At 32.4% G+C, this 22052-nt stretch overlaps 2 protein-coding genes and 2 long non-coding RNA genes across 6 annotated transcripts in view; 2 read left to right on the top strand and 2 right to left on the bottom strand.

Annotated features, from left to right (window-relative positions):
- Positions 1-341: 341 nt before the first annotated feature.
- On the top strand, positions 342-1187 carry LOC140753881 (uncharacterized). 2 transcript variants are annotated; one of them, XR_012103607.1, is made up of 2 exons: positions 342-399; positions 573-1187. It is a non-coding gene; the product is annotated as an uncharacterized LOC140753881 (long non-coding RNA). The 2 variants fall into 2 exon arrangements; XR_012103608.1 differs by having other exon boundaries at positions 379-475.
- Positions 1188-2999: 1812 nt separating this feature from the next.
- LOC140753717 (uncharacterized) lies at positions 3000-4824 on the bottom strand. Of its 2 annotated transcripts, none has more exons than XR_012103597.1 (5): positions 4660-4824; positions 4147-4241; positions 3856-4048; positions 3202-3306; positions 3000-3092 (listed from the first exon to the last, which is right to left on the bottom strand). It is a non-coding gene; the product is annotated as an uncharacterized LOC140753717 (long non-coding RNA). The 2 variants fall into 2 exon arrangements; XR_012103596.1 differs by having other exon boundaries at positions 4681-4824.
- A 2196-nt stretch (positions 4825-7020) lies between these two features.
- On the top strand, positions 7021-8122 carry LOC140753716 (uncharacterized). Its single transcript, XM_073088479.1, has 2 exons — positions 7021-7179; positions 7852-8122. The coding sequence occupies exons 1-2, from the start codon at positions 7091-7093 to the stop codon at positions 8060-8062; spliced, it is 300 nt and encodes a 99-aa protein (XP_072944580.1). The 5' UTR covers positions 7021-7090; the 3' UTR covers positions 8063-8122.
- A 7340-nt stretch (positions 8123-15462) lies between these two features.
- The window catches only part of _Bre4 (glycosyltransferase), a 331653-nt gene continuing 325063 nt past the window's right edge, over positions 15463-22052 (bottom strand). Inside the window, exons 5-10 of the mRNA XM_073088507.1 lie at positions 21344-21479; positions 19900-19997; positions 19175-19364; positions 18115-18237; positions 16866-16961; positions 15463-16535 (exon numbers count right to left, since the gene is read on the bottom strand). Coding sequence (XP_072944608.1) covers positions 16403-16535; positions 16866-16961; positions 18115-18237; positions 19175-19364; positions 19900-19997; positions 21344-21479 — 776 coding nt within the window. The 3' untranslated portion in view covers positions 15463-16402. The remainder of the gene's footprint in view (positions 16536-16865; positions 16962-18114; positions 18238-19174; positions 19365-19899; positions 19998-21343; positions 21480-22052) is intronic.

Raw genomic sequence — 22052 nt, 5'->3', positions numbered from 1 at the left:
GGTACTTGACACTAATAATAATAAAATATGAAATATGATCGATATGATAGCTTATAAGTAAACATAAATTATGCAATATTTAGTTTAATTTTTAATACACTATAAGTATTTTTATTTCTAAAAAGAAATTTTCGATTTTTTATCTGTGGATTGTAAATTCCAAAACGGGGACGGTGCTGCTTGAAATGTCATGTGACGTCACTACACGCATAATAAACAAGACAATAATTATATCGTTTGCTGTTAGAGTTGGTTGAATTTATGTTGTGAATCGATATAAATCCACACTATATTAAAGTTGATAGCGTGTATCTGCTTACAGAAGATATACAGTGCAATAAATAAAAATTAATACAAAAACTTCCACGAAATAACCTATGGAAATCACAAATAAACAACGTAAGTAAAATATTCTTTACATTTAATCATTTCGGACAGTTAAAACATTTCTTAGCCGACTTCCGATAGAAGAAAGGTTATGTTTAAGTGATTATCAAGTTTTTTTTAAACTATACTTATACTGTTATGTGAACTGCTTTAAGGTTATTTATTGGTTATATTTATAATTTCAGATCCTCGCGACAGCATTATAGTGACGACGCTATAGGGTATGTGCAGTTTAATAAGAAGGCAAGCTTGTGTTTCATGAAAAGTAAAAGTTGTCCTGAACACAAGGTACATCAGATGTCATGCACAGTGTCTATGATTGTATATGAAAAGGAAAGTATTAAATGGGATTACTGTCCTGCCTCCCAAGGATGCTGCAAACATGCAGTAGCATTTTTAATGTGGAGTTGTAGAAGAAGTGAGGAACCAAAAGTTTCGAAAGTGTATAAACAGTAGTTCTTTACTTGCATAAACTACCCAAAAAGATGAAGGAAGGAAAACTACCATACAGTTGCTGTTATTGGACTACAGATTTAATTATGAAAATGACAGTGATAAAAAATATATTCAGTTGTTACAGAAAATAATTTTAGAAATTAAGAAAAGCATTAACGCAAGCAGCACACAAATTCAGCTTATATATAAACAAAGGAAATAACAGCTTCAGAATGCTTTGAGGTGATCTGTAGTAATTATTGTAACTGTAACATATGACGATAAATATATACAAAAGTTCTACTGTGTGTACTCAATAGAACCATATAAACCAAATAAACAAATAAAAGACTAATATTAGCAAATCATGTATTTTTAATTATATAGTCCTATAAGTTAATCAGTGCACATGCACAAGCAATAATAACACAGTCATGAAATATTTTAATTGTGTCCTATTAATTACAGAATGGGCCCTTAAAACAGAATTCTCATAGACGTCTTATAATTCTATTCTTATCATAGACATCTATATATTATATTAAATATATGAATACTTCCACTCGCTGTTTTGTTTTGATTACGTCCCGTTCCAATGATTTGGAATTGACGAATCACTCGAGAGTTACTACATTTATTCCTTTTTCTCAATAATACTTCTCTTAAATAAATAGTATAAAATGTCATTGCTTGCAAACAGAGGATTTAAACATATAAGAATCTGCAAGTTCTTTAACGTTTATAAGATTTGGGTTTAGGAACTTGTATAAGCAAATTTGTTAGGATATTTAGCGATTGTACTTGTACATATCGTCACTGCACACGCCTTGTAATTTGACATTCTTGCAATTGTACTAATAAAAGTTAAATAATTCCCAAGATTTCCCCTGAAGTATGTGTAGCGTCGAAGTTTATTTCTATATTTTCAATGTGTTGACGTCACGCTTCGAAATGACACTTGACCGCCTGTTTTGGCGTAACGTTCCGTTTACCGTAATAAAAATGTGTTTTTTATTAATAAATAACCCTTTTTTCGAAAAAATGATCAATGAAAGGCATATATAATACGTATATGAATTCATTAAAACAGTTTCCCAAAAAGTGTCAAGTAGCTAATTATAAGAAGTTTTCTGCACTGGCGGAACGGCATCATAGAGGTATTTTTTTTATTAAATTTCAGATGCACAGCAAGAATACCGCCGCTTTATATGCCGACGATCATAAAAAAAAAAATTTTTTTAGTCCTCGATTCAATTTTACACATCCTTAAACGAAATTTTACAAATTGTTCTTACTAATATTACTTTTTAATTTTATGGTTTTTAGATGCCATAAATCATTTGATTTGCCTCTAGTAGTCGATTTGTACCTTTTGTCTATTCTATACAAAGATGTTATAAAAATACAAGTACCCACACTTGTACTTACTTCTATTAAATTATATATTGGATTAGTATGGGTAATATAACTATGTAAAGTATAAAGAAGGTAATAAATACAAAATAAAAGGGTTTTATACTTAAAATATTTACTCTGTCGTATGAAAATCAACTTGGATTTGTGTAAAAAGACGTTTGAACTCTACGTTGACTACTTTGTAGGAGAGGCTTATAAGGCCATCAATCGAATGTATGGGCGTTGTCGCATGAGATGTGTCGTGTCTATAAAAATAAAAAGAAATAATTAGAATAGTACACATAGAAGTAGAGTAGGACATAAAAAGGCTTGCATTTTATTATTTTCAACAATACTTAGTTATATGACACAACAATAGATGGCGTTGGAGTGATGATAAATGATACGTAAATTTTCAACAATACAAGGTATAGTAAAATTAAAATAACTATATATATTAAAATATGTTTTATGGTTCTTATTTGTATTTATTATAGTAGTAAATGGATTGTAAAAATTTCAACCGTCTTCCTAGTACGGTTTAACAGTTAGTTCGAAAAATGCCGAAAAATACCGGTTTGTTGTATGGAGACCCCCTTTAATATTTAACTTTATTTTATTTTTAGTATTAGTACTTATAGCGGCCCTTATGCATCCTCTGTAAATATTTCATGTGTCTATATATTTTGTATAAACATAGAATGTCTGGCTTTTTGATCATTCATATTTTAAAATAATATTTTATTACTTACCTACATATTATTTGAAATTCCAAAAAGTACCTGGTAATATTATGATCAGGAATGTGATGTAAGGTAGTATATTTGCCAATGGAAGCTCTATTTGTCTGTATTGTATGATTCCCTGCCATCAACCTGAAACATTATCAAATCCTTAATGAAGAATTTTTAAATGTCTATGCAATAACCTAGTAGTTTAGCATTTATCGCAATTTATACTAATTAGTAATTTGGTTCTATTTACCTTTCATACATATGTACATAATCTTGATCGTTTCGCCAATCGAGGTTAGAGAATCCGTTTATCTTTTTAAAAAACCAAGGAGTCATACTCACAGCTCCACCAAACCTGCGAATGGGATAAACACATCTGGAACATACAATCCAATCATTATAATATAAATATGCCCACTAAATGATGCTAGTAATTTGTTCTTGTCATGCCATCTTTTGTTTATGATTCCTAGAAATGTTAGTCACGAATGTTAGTAGTAAACATACAAAATACTATATTAGATAGTAGAAGGCATTTTACATAACACAAACATTAGGTAAAGGCAAGCATGCCGCGGGGCAGGCTTCCCCCAGGCGGCACTTTTGCTTTTCGACGTCAAAAAATCACAAATCACACTTTTATTTGATGGTAAGTTAGCAAATTTTCAATTTTATTTAGAAAACTTTTTAAAATATTTAGTAAATTTTTGTATCGAACAGTTCATGAAATAATTATTTCCTGCAGAAATATCTTTTTTCATCAGGTTATTGCTTGAGTACTTCTAATCTACGCCTCGACGTGGAACTAACGATACGCTACGAGCATATAATAATGAAGGGGAATTAACTAACATGTCCCTAATAGGTAGGAAACTAGGAACAAAACAAATAAGTAAATACCCACTTGTGCAGCTTACGTTGTTGTGAAATCAATCGTCTCGGCCATTTGCCACAACGATATAAGTTCCGCGTGTCCGTCGGCACAAGGTATGCGTCGTGGAATACCATACAACTCCAGCCACTTCTCTTCATCCTTTGAGCTTCTAGGAACCCACTGTTTAGAAGCTTACCTCTTGCGAAAGATTCTGATGGCTCACCTTTTGAAGGACATTAAAAATCTAATACTGTGTGATATTTAATATAATTTATAATGCCTATAATGATGCACTAATAAAAATGTTCACCAAATACTAACCTTGTACAATCACAAATATTTGATATTGTGTTTGCTGTTTCATTAGGAATGGGTGAATATAATATAAAAACGTTCCAATATAATTCTTCCAGATTCTGAAGTTTAGAAATAAATTCTAATGTAGTTTAGAGTAGCTACATAAATAACAAAACAACCTTTCAACAACCAATATTTCGATAGAAGTATTTTTTCTATACTTTGCTGAATTGACAAATAATTATATATTATTTATACAACCCGCAAATAGCAATAACCCGCAACAAATACCACTTATCCACCACTTATCCACATACACTACAGGGTAGGTGAATACAATCAGAGGCAATGAGTGCTAGTGGCGTAGGGCAGCAGAACCTTATATATAAACAACTTAATGATATCGGTATAATGTGAATGTACGACACAGACAGTAAGATAGTAAGGTACGGCACTTTTAGTGGACGACAAATGGATTGTTAGGCCTGGGCGGTACAAACTCAAATCATATTATCATCGTTAATCACATTAACTTACGGGTAAATAAATATAATTAACCTGTCCACTTTTTGCATTGGTACAATAATCGCGACGCTCTGCCGTGCAATACAATGTGGGGGATTATAAATACCCCCTGGATTCAAGAAGGTGTACATACCATCTATGTCAGTCAATTGTATGATCGATATATCATATCTTACAGGACCTGAAAAATACCTACAAAATTAGCATCCTTAATGTTTTTATAGGTTCGAGACAGATTATCCCTGTAGTTTCGGGACTAGAATAGGGTTACAGTACAGTATCCCCTGCCTGTCGTAAGAGGCGACTAAAAGGGGGCTTCTGGCGTCGTGAGTGGCTAGAGTGGGAGCTCGAACCACCCAGCCAGCGACCCCGGGAAGGGCGGCGGTATGTGTGGTCGCATACCGTCGTACGCACCAGACGGTGCGGCGAGCCTCAAGCTCACCTGGATGGAGCCCGACGGGGCAACGCGCTAAGAGGACTCCGGTTGCGTTCCTTTGGAGATCCCGGAGTCCTCAACGCAGCGCCGAGGACAGCCACCGGGGGGGTTTCAGTGCGGTAAGAATCCCACATAACCCTGCGTCGCTCCCACGGCACCGGATACATTTTGAAGGTTTCCCCCTCGTAAATAAAAAAAGGTTCGAGACAGATAGGATGAAAGGGGTAGTACATAATTTTCGTAACGTTTAATGTGGTCCCCACAGACTCACTAACAACTCGTCAATCTCTCGGCATTACTAGCGATTGACGGCACTCAAAAGTCGCAACTATTGGAAGTCTACATTTATTGTCACATTTTCGTTAAATATTTTGTTGCAATATTTTATTATATATAGACATAGATTAGTAATTTTGTATATAGGATGCTTTTGAAGAATCGAGTCCACATTTTGATTTACAAATCACGACAAATACCACATTTAATTAGTGTGGACTTACCTAACCCCGGAGGTACTTTGGGACATAAATCGTACAAACTATCCTGTATGACGACTAAGTCATTTAATCCATTCACAGTCGTGATACTAGTTTCAGAAATAACCAGCCCTGTTGGACAATCTGTTGAATTTTTATCACATATCAACATAGTTTTCAGAATATCCCAATGTGCAGTTGCTCCGATTATTTCCTGGTTATATCTGTAGGCAATTTAACTTATTTGAACGAGAATTTACTGAAATTCAATCCTATAAGTACTTAATCATAAGTTAGACCAGTTTACAACTTTTATTATTCCCGCGCAAAATACAACTCTCCCGCCGAGAGCGTTATTTTTATATTTTATGCTAATGCATACAATCGTGTAATGCATACAGCCAGTGATTATATAAGTGAACTTTTATAATAATAATAATAAAATAAAATTATTTATTTCTAATAATATTAATATAGTTTCACGAAAATATCTACCTACTCGGGGCTACAATTCACACTTAAAAATTTACATTGTATAATTCTATTCCGTCTTCGAGATGCACATCAAGTTGATAGACCCGATTTGTATCAATCATTGGTAGCCGTTAAACCTTGTCGGAAGTTATAGAGGCGGTTTGGTTATTTTCGATAACGATTGGCAACTAACTCGCGCCAAACCACATTAAAGAGGCAACCTCCAGGCTTTTCTCAATTGTCGAGAGACATTGTATTCATAGCGGGATTTAAGAAGAATTTACATAATTTTATTTAAATAAAACCACATTATGTATAAAACTATATTTTTACCCATAAAAACTGACAAACTTACAGATATTTTAGCCCTTTATTCAGCACATATTTAACTAATATTTAATTTTACCAACCTAAGTTCTTCTATTCGAATCCGATATCTGTTGCCATAAATACAAAAAGTAATGCTTGCTATATTAAGTAAAACGGCTATTATTAAACAATATGTAACCACGCGCAATGTTCTAGTACGCATCATATACGCATTGAAAATAATTATTATAATGGTAACTATTTAAATACAAAAAAGATATAAACAAAGTAGATATAAATAAGTCATTACAAATTTTGATAGAAACAGAGCTATCATAGTATCTTTTTTAAAAATGAATGTAGTTTTTATACTCAAAATGTTTCGGAAAAAGCCGTTATGTTTGTTATGTAAAATAATATAAAAATACAAACATACAATATACTTACACATATAGTTTTGTATGTTCACCAGTTTAAATATATGTTAAATAGTATGGTAAAAAGTTTAATAATAAATCTGACGATAAAAATAGTACTTATTTACTTGCATTTATGTGACACCTTCATACTAGTTTTAAGTGCAATGAGATCTTTTTAATGTTCTTAAATTTAAAAATAATAATGACATCAATGACGCAATCACATAGTACCTATAAAGGACATAATAAAGGTACAACTCCATGTCGTTTCGGGACAAATGCGTGCTTATGTTTGTTTAATATTTTTTTGCAAAATTTTAATTTGAAAGATGCCGAAATATTACAGGTTTAGGGCAACGACACCAACTCGTAGACCACGGAAAAGTAAAGAGAGAGAAAAAGAGACGGAGGTGGGAAAGTAAGTCTTATTATTTTAACGACATCTAGCCATTTGGGTAAAAGGGAGGTGGTAGAACCCTTTGTGGTTCGACTCCGGCGGCACCACCGCCACACCTATTTCTACCTAATAACAGCAGTGTTAGGCGCTGCTGTGTTCCGGTTTGAAGGGTGTGGTAAGGGAGACAGACTTTCCGAGGCGTTCCAGCTTACTCCTCAGGGGTACCGGCGCATCTGTGGCCGACCTCGGGTAGGAATACCTAATCCTATCTGGGGTTCATTACAGATGTCCATGGGCGGCAGTAGCCACATCAGGTGGACTGCATGCTCGTCTGCTACTCTTATATTATAAAAAAAAGTAGTAATCTTATTTCTAAAAGGGGACCACAGATGTGACTTAACAAATAATGGTATTTGTTCGTGATCTAGTTGCAATGTTGGAAATCATGTAGGTACTTTCATTTTCAGAATAAGCTGAAACAAAATTGAAGTAGATATCTATTAGGTACCCATCTATCAAACCAAAAATATTTTGGCAATCCTTCATCATAATAAAAATCAGCCAACACTTCAAGAGTTAGATATATTGGTGGGTTGTCACATGCCACACACCAGAAAAAAAACTTTAGACAAATTATGTAGATACATAATTAGTTAATCCAAAATTTTACTTAATTAAAATTCCTTGGCACAGGACCAAGAAGGAGACCGAAACAAGTTGGCTAGACTTAACACTGGCATGTATGCCGGCGCCATCTTGGTATCTACGACGCACATCTTGGCGGGAGACGCCGCCACTGATGAGCTTTCCGCGCCAACTAGCCACAGGACTGCGTGCGTCTTTACAACTCAGCAATCGACCCGTTTTCGTCTTTAAGATCCCTACATCGTCAAGTTATTCTTAATCGGATCGAATGATGCGTCATTTGAATGATGTCGTTACAATAAATTATCTGTGATTTTACTTTCCCGCTCTTTTATTATTTTTTTGTTCTAGCCCGAAGCCACGGTAGATGTATTTTTTGTTTGTTCATAATGTAGAATGGTAAATTTTTGTTTATGTGATGTGGTTATTAAAATATTTAAAAAGCAATTGCCTTTTTAGTTACGAGTAGGTTAAGCATGTTGGACCATCTTTTCACTGGTCGTTACGAAAGTTGCATTGTGATGTTTGTAGTAGGACCATTGATCTATAACTAAAGATCCGCCACAAGCGGGCAAAACTTGAAACATACAAAATACGGCAAGTGGTGTAAAACGACTCCAGCCAAGTCCAGTCGCTCTCGCGCGGCGTAGTAATACACACGAATGTTACTGAACACGTTAAACGTCATTATTTTGAATTTAAAGCCTCAAAATGCCTTCTTGTGCAATGCGTAAATGCAAAAATTATGCTCGAAATAGAAACAAACTTCATGGAATCACCTATCACACGTAAATGAAGAGAAATTATTAAATTTTGTTTATTTTTCGTGTTCGATCCGCCATGATTACGTGAGTAACCAGAAAGAGACAAAGTATGTTTTTGTCAATGAAAGTGATAAAGACGCAAAATGCATGGTCATAGATCAACAGAACAGAAGTGACATTTTATTGAATCTGACGATGTTCATATGTCGTATGTTATAGTTTAAGATCCCACTGCTTAATTTTTATATTAGTGTGTTTTTAGTCAAAATATAACATTTTATGGTTTATTTTAATAAAATAAAATCGATATATGGGAAATTCTGTATCCTAATCTTTAAATTTCCTTCGATACCTGTGGTAAATAATAAAAAATATTACCATAAAATTTATATAGGATAGTATACGGTATTTTAAAATTTCTTTAATTGAATAAATATTTCAATCATTAAGGTCGTATTTCTTCCTTAACCTAAACATAATTTAATAAACAATCTTTGTATAGCCAGAAATTAATCCTAAAAAAAACACGGTAAAATTAGAATCTTATATATAAAATTCTCATGTCACAATGTTAGTTACTCTGTACCTACTCCTGCGAAACGGCTTTACTGATTTTCACCAAAATTTATACGCATATTCAGTAAGTCTGAGAATTGGCTACTATCTATTTCTCATATCTCTTAAGTGATAAGGGTTGTTCACCCTTAACATTTTTTTTATTTATATGGCAGCACAATGTTTGCTGGGTCAGCTAGTACATTTATAAAATTTACACAACTTTGCAATTAATGGTCGTGTGTAAAATAAAACTGATAATAATAAACATAGATTAGTAAAGATACTTCGCCGCCTTGAAATTGAAATAAGCCACAAACGGCTTAATAGTAAGTTCTTTTTTGAATTCTTGACAAATAAAAACATTTTTAGAGAAAATTTACGAATAAATAACTAATACTGCGTAATTTACATAATAAATAAATAATTATTTCAAATATTTTAGAGACATTTTAGCACGGAGACGTGGGAAAACTTTTTACGCAACTATTTCAATTCTCAAAACTGGGTACATTTTCTTGTTAGGAGTGAGTAATATTTACTAATCTATGATAATAAATATAAACAATTTTTAAATCGTATATTTTAAACCAGTCGATACATCTGTATAGATACATTCTTTCAAATTATATTTTTATATAATAATAATTTATTTAGTTAAACTGTACTATAACATTTCTACGTAAACGACATACTAAAACTATTATCGACAGTTTTGGACATTTTTTACCTTCTGTTCCATTATTTCTTTGTCTTTGACAAGCATGCGGATCAATGGGAAAGCCACCATACGTCCCGTTTTTACGGCACAGTCCCTTTTTTCGATGCTTCGTGCCGTTGTCTCCGAAATGAACCGTTGCCATTGTCAATTAAGTAACAGTAAATAGTATAATTGTGAAAAAAAACATGGGGTGCTCCATTTATCAGTTTTCATAAAGCGCCCCACATTTTTTGCACAATTATACTATTTACTGTTCCTTAAATGATACCTATATTGAAAATTATTTTCTACTTTTTAGATAATTTTATCATAAAAGCGTGTTTTTTATTTTTAACTATATTTTTTCAAGTAAAAAGTATTTGACATAAAAAAATCGATGTCCCGTTTTGACTGAAGTAATCATTGGTCACTATATTCCATGGTCAATATTTACGTTTGCGTACACTTAAACGCAAGGTCAAACACTAGTTGTCTTTTTTTATCACATTGTTCTAATATCTCTGTCCCTTATAGAACATTTGTCTATGTAGTTAAAGGTAAGTAAATTAAAAAACGTGCATGTGTGCTATCAAAGCAGTTTCGCTCAAGTTTTGTCTTAAGTTAGTGGGCGTATAACGTGTCTAGTATAAAATGTCATTGAGTAGGACTTACTCTGGGGTGGGGCATGCCTACTCCGTGTTTTGTGATGTGGAGTGTTGTGATGTGTTGCATATAAGTGGGCTTTATATTGTATCGCTTGGCATTCTTATTTCTCACGTTCATCTGAGAGTTTAGTTGGAAGCCCTCATATAAATGAGTAACACGTTACTGGTCTAATCAGATTTTAGAACCAAAAACAAATACAGTAAAACCTTGTGTATAGTATGTTAAAATAGTTAGGATTATATTAAATAAAACCAAACAACGTATTTAAAAACAAACAATATATTCATAAAAACAATTGTACATTAACTAAGTAATGCGCAGTTATAGTAAGTAGTTAAGTAACTTAACGGTCTATAATCTATCCGTCTACATTACATTTGGATGGCTAAGCGGAAACTTTACACTATAAATATGCGTAACTTCTGCATGTATAAAATGTTATTTTATTTACATATAATGCGAGTTATTATATTAATAATATAATACAAGCACTTAAAATATGGTTTTAAGCCGCTTACCACAGATGCATAATAACGCCGCTTTATTTAAAGTGCCCGGTCATAATACATTATGATGTGATTATTGCCGAAAGAAATCCTGTAGTTTTTATTGACGGGATCGCATAGATATACTACTAATAACGTCTTTATTAGTAGTATATCGATACGGGATCGTATGTCTGTCAGATTGAAGAGAATTTATAAGCGCCAAGGACCTCAATAATACATTATATGCTGCGTCTAAAATCGTGGCAGTCGTACGCATCGTTTGAAGCGGTCTTATAAATTAATATAATTTCATTGATAATAGACATTTTTATCAGTGTACATTATTTGTATATGTATATAATATAATAAATAGAAAACCATTTAAACTTCTTGTAATACAACATTTATTGATTTTAAGTAATTAATAAAGTCCAAATAAATATACTACAACAAATTCAAAATAAAAAGTGTATAATATTAGGAAAATAAATTAAAGGAAAAGTAATAAATCTACTAAAAGTAGCATACAATTACTTTTTGGTGTGATGCACGTAATATTTATTTGATACTAAGGCTTATTAATTCTTAATAATACACTAAAATAATCATAAAGCAACTCTGTCAACCGCTTAATTGTACTTAGCAACTTGTAACTATCATTACTTTACTTTGTATAGGAAAAATACCAAATGCACCTAAATTATTGACTTCCGAAAGTATTATATCTTAATATATTGTAATTTGTAATTATTAGTAAATAGTATTGTATTAGAACTAAATGTAACTATATTGGTTTATTTAACTTAGGATTTAACTAAATTACACAGATAGTCGTACCTTTTTTAACTTGAACAGAATTAAAATAATATAAAAAATCACAAACAGGAATGCAGTCAACCTCACATAAAGTGGTCCTATTTATTTTATCTCTTTTTCTCTTAGTAACCTCAAATACACCGGAGCCTTATTTGTGATCCAATCCTACCTGTATTACCTACTACCTTTGCTGGTGAAAAGGTAAGATGGAATGCTATAAAGTACACTCTGTCTGTGGACCTCTGACAACGGTTCAGTGTGAGAACTAAGGTATATTATGATTTCAAACTTGAATACAATTAATTAATCACCAGATAAGTATCATATTTCAAACTAAATCATGGTATTTCATCTTTAACAATTAGGAATCAATACTCAATAGGTGACCTGCAAACGTTTGTATTGCGTATTCATTACTTTACTGTAAGCCATTGGTTCCCAGCCATGGTCCTTGAAGATAAATAGAAGATCATTATCATCACCGCACAGCTTCAAACGTTTACTTTTACTGCTTGGAACACTCTGTTTGAGAAACAATGTCTTGAATCAGGATAAATAACATTAATTCTAGAATAAGACGTAAATTTAGGCATAAACATTTTAAATATTTTTTTAGACATTTTACAGGAAACATTTCTTACATTAGGCCAAACAAAATATTTTGCTATATTTTATTGCTTAGAAGTAAATTGTTTATAAAAAATACAAATCACAATTCCTTTATCCTTGGTAACGCCAAAGTATGTAACAATCCAAATAATAAAAATAAAATTAACTTCAAAATTACATATCACTGCAGCGCTACCTCATGCTGAAAGAAAATATTACAATAACATTATCATATAATGCATGCGGTACTTTTTAGTTACAATAAGTCTAAAAAGAAGTTCATCACTATTATAAAAATTACACACCACATCTTATTAAATTTTACTTTTTAATATAAACATAATTAATAAATTTGTAATTCATATTGGTTACTGTTGTGATAGCCATTGCAATCTATTTAGGTAAGGCTAATGCTACCCCATTATAACTAAACTGGACCAGACCTATTTACTGCAGCCTATCTGCGGCATATTTTAATTAAATATGTTATCCCATTATTTAAATATTGTTGAGGTGTTAAGCTAAGAAGGACAACTTCGCACGTTTTTGAATAAATACAGTGTGCGTAACATGCAGAAAGCTTTGATATTCTAAAATAAGCTTGGAAATAAGAGCATAATATTATGAAGAACTGCATAACAACAGTACGAAGGCGCACTCACTATTTTTTGACGTAGGTATGTATATAATTATGATTTGAGCAACATATGTTTAACTTTTATTTCAATTAATTTTGTATCACAATGTACCTTAGGACTAAACTGTATTTTAATAAATAATGTTTAATGTAACACAATGTCCAAATCTCATTTCTATCACAAATGAAGACAAGTAATAATTTTAATATAATTTCGATTAATTTTATAGAATTAGCTATATTTGGATAATTTAAGTAGATTATAGAATGATTGAGTTTTAGAACGGCGTATTTTTACTATATAAGAAGCTATATACAAGGATTATATCAAATATTAAGTAAGTACGATTCTTGTACATATCAATACTCATAACAAGGTTACGGGGATGTCAGTAATTATTAAATAGGAATATGAATAGTTTATACATTAATGAGTAAGATAGGTAGATGTTCAAAACAAAAAGCATTTTGAAAGAACCTTATTATCATTACTCTTTTGTATTCAATTTTTTTACATGTAATGTCGCATTCAATTTCATAATTAATCAAATGTATAATCATTCAAGTTATATCTTAACAAACACAAGTTTCAATTGTACAGAATTTACAAAGACTTTTCTAAACCAAAATTAAATCGAACCAGAATAAAAAGTTACAAATTAGTTAATAAGGGATTTATTGATATTCTACCTTCTATCATCCCTCCTTATATCTGCTTTTATAAATAATAAAATAAAAATCTATATTGATAAATTGGATCTAGAGGAAGATGTTTTTCGCGAATTTGTATTATTGTAGTTTTCATATTTCGTTGCTATTATAACAGCATATAGGTACGGTTAGTTATAAATATTTAATTTAAAGTATTCTAGGGATATTTTGTTTTATTTACTGTAATGTGATATGTATTATATTGATGTATGAGAATGGGGTATAAAAAACTTTTCATACTTTTAATTCTCTGCGAAATTATTAGGCCACAATCAGACTAACGAAAATATCGTCTTGACAATTTACTTTTTATTACATACATATTACAAAATCATATTTTCTTGTATTAACTAATTGCATGTGTTTGAACATGGCAGAACCTTAATTATGTTACATAGTTATTAGAATAATTTTGTTCCGATTTTGTAACTTAAATTAATATTGTATTTTGCTAGTTTTTCGTAAATGTACAAAGTCTTTACCGAGTTTAATTTTTATATACATAATGATCATAGAAGTTATTAAATTTGACAGAACAAACTACTCATACGCGGGAAAGTTGTTCTTTCAATTACTTAGCGTTAATATTTTGTCTGTACGGAGTTTTATACATAGAGTAGAAGGGCAGAAGAGCGCTCTTATTTTTCGTCTGCATTTTTGACGTATTTTAGCTCAGCGTCCATCTTTTTTTAAAATATCCAGTAAGATTGTAGATATTTGTTATTGGCTTAGAAAGGACAAAACTATTTTGAGCTAGTTTACATTGTTCTAATAAGAACAATGTTATTGAAATATAAAACGCCAATATGTATCCGACATATTTATCTTGCTGAATTCGCTAAATCTTCTTATTCTTTACTCAGTACACAAAAAAGCGAAATCTGATTTTATTGTCAGGTAAAAAGGCTGTCGGGTTACATTTAATAAAATGAACAATGAAAAGATACACATGACGTAATCAAATTATTATAATCATTGTAAATTATTAAGCACTAACGACTAGCTATAATATTTAAACATGAAACCATTAAAAGCCCATAATTATATACTTTTCTTAACACTATTATTACATATTGATTTTAGCTTATTTAACTTTATAATTATTTGACTTATTGACTCAAAGTACCCATAGTTGATGTATTATTACTATTTTACATTATTGTTCATTGACGAATCTCCGATCAATAAATTACAGAGTTTAGTATAGATTCGGAGAATTTAAAAAATAATTAATATTTCGTTAAGGAGCTTGATAAACATTTAATTACGTATAAGACTATTTATAAATGTTATAAATATGGTAATTGTTGTTTAAATGCTAAATTACTCAATATTTATGCCCGAATACAAAGTGGTTTGTACGTAAGGGGTTTTGGCCACAAGGATTCTCGTTGTTTAATAAGGATCATGTTATATTAATTAGTATCAGCCCCATGTAACATATTATTTGCGTAAGTTAGACTTGCACACGTTTGTATGACAAGTTTTTTGATGTGAAACATCTATAGCCGCACGTAAAACCATATATATACAGTCTATATGCAGTAGTGTGTACGGTGTGGCGACGCGTCGCCATGCGGATCGTAATATTTTATTTTATCATTATGACATATTTAGTTCCTATCACAATATGTTCTTTTCTGCATATTACTTTTATAAAATAATGTCGATGTTTCACATCTGCCAGGCGTCCCGTGACGGCTCACATTTTTTTTATGTAAACTTTGCTATTTTTCGCACCTGGATAATGCGTACTGTTTTTAATAATTTCGCAAATAAAATTTCTGATAATGTAGCTGAGGTAACATTTGCTCAAATTCTTTACGTTATATTTTGCGCAAGTCCAAACTTAAGCAAATAAATTATTAAATGTGTGTGGCTGACATAATGTTGCAAGCGTCGACCATAGATAAAACGCTATGGCGATGTGCCCTTATGTTAAGTAGGTATCAGTGTGTATTATGTACTAAGAGCTAGTCTGTATCGGAGACGCCGTTCATTGAGAGATCATTACAATTCTAGGTAACCATTATATTTTATGTAACAGGACCACAACATTATGTACTAAGTAATATTGATTACAAAAAACATGTATTTATGTACATTGTGTTTGTTTTAATCTCTATGTACCTATAACATGTATGTAATTGACATTTTACGTTTTTATGTAATTGATGTATTAATGGTTAGAAAGTGATGCTTATTTGTGAATACAAATTCCCGCCAAACAATATGGCCGCACTGAAATTGGGCTTGAAATATGTTTTAACATCTATCTGAACATTTTTAATTATTGTTTATAAAACGTAGTTAATTAAAACGTAATACGGTTGCGTAATTCATGGGGTCGTAAAGTTTGGCGTCCTATACAAATAGTAATTTATAATTTATTTCATAACACGTTACTTAATATTATACAATTAATAAAAGCATATCTATTTTATAACGGCAACACTATCTATTGACATTTACATTGATTGATTGATTTATTGTTCATTCCTCACTGACCTACACTATTCAGCGTCCTTCACTCTTGATAGTGTATAGTGCAAAAGTAACGCGGGAATCCTTCATAGTACCACACAGTTCATGCACAGAACATGTAAGGATGTTACCGATCATCGCCAAACAACAGTTTGACGAGATACGTCCGTCAGCTGCGCTCGTCGATGTTCGCCACGATGTGTGTGTACAGGTGGTGCTGCACCACTCGCACCAGCTCGTACTCGAGTGTGGATAGACCGTCCTTTTGGAATGTTTTGCTCGTTTGCGAAAGTAATTGGTATCTAGAAATAAGAGGAGAGAGTAATAAAAATTTTAAATCAAAACAAAAATATTTCGCTATTTAAAATATTTTAAAATAAATAATGTTTAGTATTATTCATTTATAAGCAAACCTTCCATCCATCCATCTATCTTCACATTAAGGGTTGCTTTTTACATTTTTATGTACTTAAATATTATAATATATTTTATTATTAACCCAATTATATGTCTCATTGTATTTATATATTTTGTTTATAAGAAATACGTTACACAAATATAAATATTTAATAATATACAATTAATAAAAAAATACAAGTTTATAAAGTGTTACATACTATAAAAGTAATTACCTTTTAGGATTAGGCGCGGATTTCTTATGATCTAACATTGCATATCGTGCTATAGACATCTTGTATCTTGCTATGTGATAATTCATTTTCTTCAACCTGCAAAAATAGATGTTCATTATAATTTTACCTTAACATTCATTCAGTGGCGCATTAAAAATAAATTAAGGTTTGCCGCCGCTGGTTTTTGCCGCCCCTGCTTCTACAATTGGCATGTCCAGTGACGAATTGAAAAAAATTTAAGGTCTAGGCTGGATAGTTTTTGCCGCCCCTGCTTCTACAATTGTCATGTCTTACTAGAGGTGAGGCGTATATACTGGTTCAGGGACTAGGTAGTTTCCCGGACTAGGTGGTATTAGGTAGCTTGCGCTCCTGTTTTTTTTTACTCGCCACGTTGGTTCAGAACATGTTTCCCGTTGTTTTTTTGGTTGTTACGCCGGCTTATGATACGGTTCCCGTTTTTTTTTGCTCGTCACGCCAATTCATGACACGTTTAAGGCATGAACGAACTAGCTTCCTACTTAGCAAAAAAACATTCGGTCCCCAAATTTGCTGCCCCAAAAATCTGCCGCCCTAGGCTGAAGCCTACTCAGCCTGCTGGTAAGTCCGCCACTGCATTCATTATGAGTATAATAAATACAAGAGCAATAAATAATAGACAGAATAGAATAGAGCAATAAATATAAGCGTTATAAAAAATAAATTAAACTCCTTATATAATCATCATATTTACAAAGACGGAAAGATATATACAATATACATATGTATGCATAAGACACTGTCAACTCTCTGTATCTTTATTGTTAGCTGGTAGCAAATGGCATACAGTTTCCAATAAGTATAGTAAAATAAATAATAGTAAAATATCACTATTCCTTGCATATCTGAAGTCAGTAAACACATTTTAAAATCTAAATATATATAACTCAAAGGTGACTGACTGACGTAGTGATTTATCAACGCACAGCCCAAACCACTGGACGGATCGGGCTGAAATTTGGCATGCAGGTAGATGTTATGACGTAGGCATCCGCTAAGAAAGGATTTTAATCAATTCTACCCCCAAGGGGATAAAATAGGGGATGAAAATATTACTTCGTAACGCGAGCGGAGCCGCGGGCAAAGCTCGTACAACATAATAATAGTGTCAGTATTACACTTTTACAAAGGTAGAGAGAGATATGTGTACATACGTATTACTTCTATCCCCGAAAACAAAACATAAAGTTCTGCTATTTTCCAAATAACCTACCTATAAAACATGTCATCATCTTCGCCGCCCCATCCCCAGTACTTGTTGGAGAAACCGTTGACTTTCTGAAACTGTTCTAAAGTCATCGCGGACACTCCACCGAATATGTCCTCATAAGGTAACCTGGAAAGAAAGAAATTACATTTATCCTTATCCTTACTAATATTATAAATCCGAAAGTAACTCTGTCTGTCTGGCTGTTTGTCTGGTTGTCTTTCCTTCACGCCTAAACCACTGAACCTAAATATTTTAATGAAATTTTGTACAAAGATAGTCTAAAACCCGAGAAAGGACATAAAATAGTTTTTATCCCGGAAATCCCATGGGAACTAGGGATGGCGATCTAAGATCGATTAATCGGAGAATCGATGTTTTAGATCAAAAAGTCGATTATTTTAATCGATATCAGTCAGGATTGAATCGTAAACTAATCATTTGATCAAGTGATGATATTTAGCAAAGTTGTTGTCCATGAGCCCACGAAGGATTCAGAATTTCGCCAGATGGCGCCACTGTCATTCCAAATTTCCAATGAAGGTACGAATTTTAAATTTTATGTATGTTATTATTTTCTTTTAAACGCGGGCGAAGCCGCGGGCGAAAACTAGTAGCATATGTTTAAAAGTTATAATGTTTGCTTTTTAATAAAAAATCTTATTTATTAGAAAGCATTTTTATCAGTTTAAATTCAACCCCAATAGCGTTTGGTATTTTAAAATAAGAGCCGTTTGAAAAAATCTATTTGTGAAGTAGATAAGGTCTTGCTAAATTGTCAATTATTAAGTTTTTCGTTAAGTTATGAGACCTTACTTATTTCTAATTTTTAATTAGTGTTTCTACTTGCTTTTTAGGTTTAAAGAACACGGTACAGAAGAAATACTCGCATAACATGACGATGATAATATGTAGATAGCCATATATCTTAGGCGGCCACAGATGGGCCTTTTTGTGGATGTCTATGGGCAGTCGTGACTTCATTTTATTGGGTAAACTTCATGCTCGTTTGTTTCAAAAAACTTAACACGGACGATTAACTAGCACAGTAGATAAAGAAACTTACCTAAAGTTAAGTTTGTCTATAGAAGCGGACATATGCCTCGGCTGGCGCGGACAGGAGTACATGTTCCGCTCGTCCAGGGGCAGCAGGTCGATGTCGTGGAAAATGAAGCACTGCCAACCCCCCGGCTTCTGCTTCTGGCTCTCCACGAACCCCACATTCATTAGCTTGGCTCGGTTGAATTCACTGGTCCCTGGAAATAAGGGGTCCCACACTCTAAGTTACGTATTAGGATTTTTCTTGTGTCATGGTTACCTTAAACAAACACAAAGATAAGGCTTTCTACTCTCAAAGTCTCATACTAGGATTTTTCCTGTGTCGTGGTTACATTAGACACACACACGAAGACGAATATATCAATACCGAGACACAAAACAGTAATCTTAATTCGTCATCCGGATATCTGGGACTCATTCATCATTCAGATGTTTGTCTGGTCGGGGATCAAACCCGCAACTCCCTGCATATCAGACTGCTACGGTGGACTGGTCCGCCATACGAATAATGAAGATATTATTTGCCTATGGGCCTACAAAAAGGCAAAACTTTTGATATTACTGCAATACATTCCGGAAAACTATAGTAATGATGTTACCTTTAGCAGGTATGTATCATCTGATTTAGTTAAGGGATGAAAAAAATATATAATCATTATAAGTCATCTTACAAACTTCGCTCACTATGTAGTTCTCAAAAAATTTTTCTTAAAGCTGAAATAGTTAACGTACCATCTTGTTCAACAATAAATATTCCATATTCTATTTGTTGCTTCATCAAGAACGGGTGCATGTGGTTAAGGAATATCGCTAAATGTTGCTGTCGATCCCTGAAATTAAGTAACAATATTTTGGTTTAAAAAAATATGCAAAGGAATATTTTAGACCTTGATATGTTAACGAATGTATGCCTCATAGTTATATATTCTTTGAAAGAATAGATAGAGATACTCAATGAAAGGTATAGAGAAAAATAGATGTTCAATTCCGAGTCAGAATTCTAAAAAAAAATGCTTTTAAAATTGTTTAACTTAAAATAATTTGTCGACCAATCGCATAAAATCTTATAATGACGCAAGTGTCTGTAAACAAGAAGGTATTTGTCAGCTAAAACATAAGAATACTTCGTTGGATAGCAGGGGAGTATTATTGGACAAGGTTCGAATGTCGCCATTCCGAGCACCTTTTGCCACCCTAATTTATAGGTGTATTCGATAAACGGTCCCCTCGCAAATTATCCGCTAAACTGCTGATTTTCACTTACACAATCTTGGTTGCAATTTATCGTTCTTCCGCAAACATAAATTCTCCGTGCCCTTAAGGGAAGTGGAGGTAGAAAGGGACAAGTTCCGTAGGTGAGAGATAAACAAGTTAGCTTGCCTGGCCCCAAAAGATTAAACCAGACGTATTTAGAATTTTAAATCTACGTAATAATGTGTAGCAGTTTTCATAATTTATAAAGAAATTGTGAAAGACAATATTTATTCTGTGAGTCAACCGATTTTTATTATTTGTTAGCAATAAAAAAGTATGAATAAGTAATGATTTAAGCGTCGAATTACTAACAGAACAATAAATATTAATTTACGAGTCATTATATTTATACTAATCTCCAAAATCGGTGGCGCTGTTGTTCAAAATTTAAAATTATTTTTGTTGCAATTTAACATCTACTCTGGCCCACTAGCTATATATAAATATTGAAGCTATACATATAAACAAAATCAACCCCAGTTGTCAAAAGCACGTCTAGATGAAAAATTCAGCTTTCAGAAATTATGACCAAAACTAAGGGAGGTTCTTACTTCAGCAATATTTCGTGAAGTTTGCCGAGTCGTGTGATGTCCTATTAGTATGAAATATTAGGGTCGTGTTGCCATTTGCCTCAGAAGTTCTTTGATAATATGGCTCTAAATGGACTTAGGCTGTTTCGCTATAGTTTCAACTAGGATTTTATTTATATCACTTACATTATATGTATGTTACTACTTACATTATATTTTTGTTAAATACTTGGTTATTTTGTTAATTAAAAACGCAAATGAAAATAGGTATTATAAATTGCCGTAAATTTTGCAGTAATTTTTTTCCGAAATGTATAGTCACATAAAGAAATGAAAATGAAAACAATGGTCATAAAGAAAATATTAAAAATACTATAATTATCAAAACTTACCTGAAAGGTACAATAATGGCAACTTTGTGCCTGGCAGTACAATTCGGTGGTGAGTACATACCACCTTTTTGGACCTCTGGGTATTTCTTCTCCACCCAATCAAGATCCAAATCAGTCTTGTTAACTGGTATAGGACCTGCAAAAATACAAACAGATGTAACGTTTCACAACGGATCTTGTCTACAGGGACGGAATCCGATATTTCCGGGATAAAAAAATAAATATGTATTTACAAGTGCTCTAATTTTACGTGAAAGCGAAATTAAAATCAGTTCAGTTATTTCTAGTACTATTTATTTATAGGGCTTGGCAATTTATCAATTATTCTGAACTACAGAAGAACGCTACATATTCATCTAGTTTTATATAATAATCTTGATTTTATTTATTAATTTTATAAGTTTTTGTACACGGTAAATTAATTGATCGGTTATTTTTAATTAACATGAAAATAAAAACCCGCCTGCTTAAAATGATTAATTCAAACGGGAAGTAATGGAGCCGAACGCCTCATATGTTAAAATAGTGTGCCAAAGAATGGTAGTAATGGGACATACATGCGCTCAAAAACCATATATCGGCGCCGTCGGATAAAAATCCTAACGTGTGGCGACTTCTCGCTACTCGTCAAGTGATGGTACTAAATGTATTCTGAATCACGCTATCGAAGTTTTCACAACATCTTGCATATATACAACATTTTGAAGGT

Source organism: Epargyreus clarus, unplaced genomic scaffold (assembly GCF_041222505.1).
Source record: "Epargyreus clarus isolate Ecla_fem2 unplaced genomic scaffold, WU_Ecla_fem_2.2 ptg000027l, whole genome shotgun sequence".
Classification (NCBI taxonomy): domain Eukaryota; kingdom Metazoa; phylum Arthropoda; class Insecta; order Lepidoptera; family Hesperiidae; genus Epargyreus; species Epargyreus clarus.
Note: the sequence above shows the minus strand (reverse complement) of the source record. Positions and strands in the feature narration are given on the sequence as shown.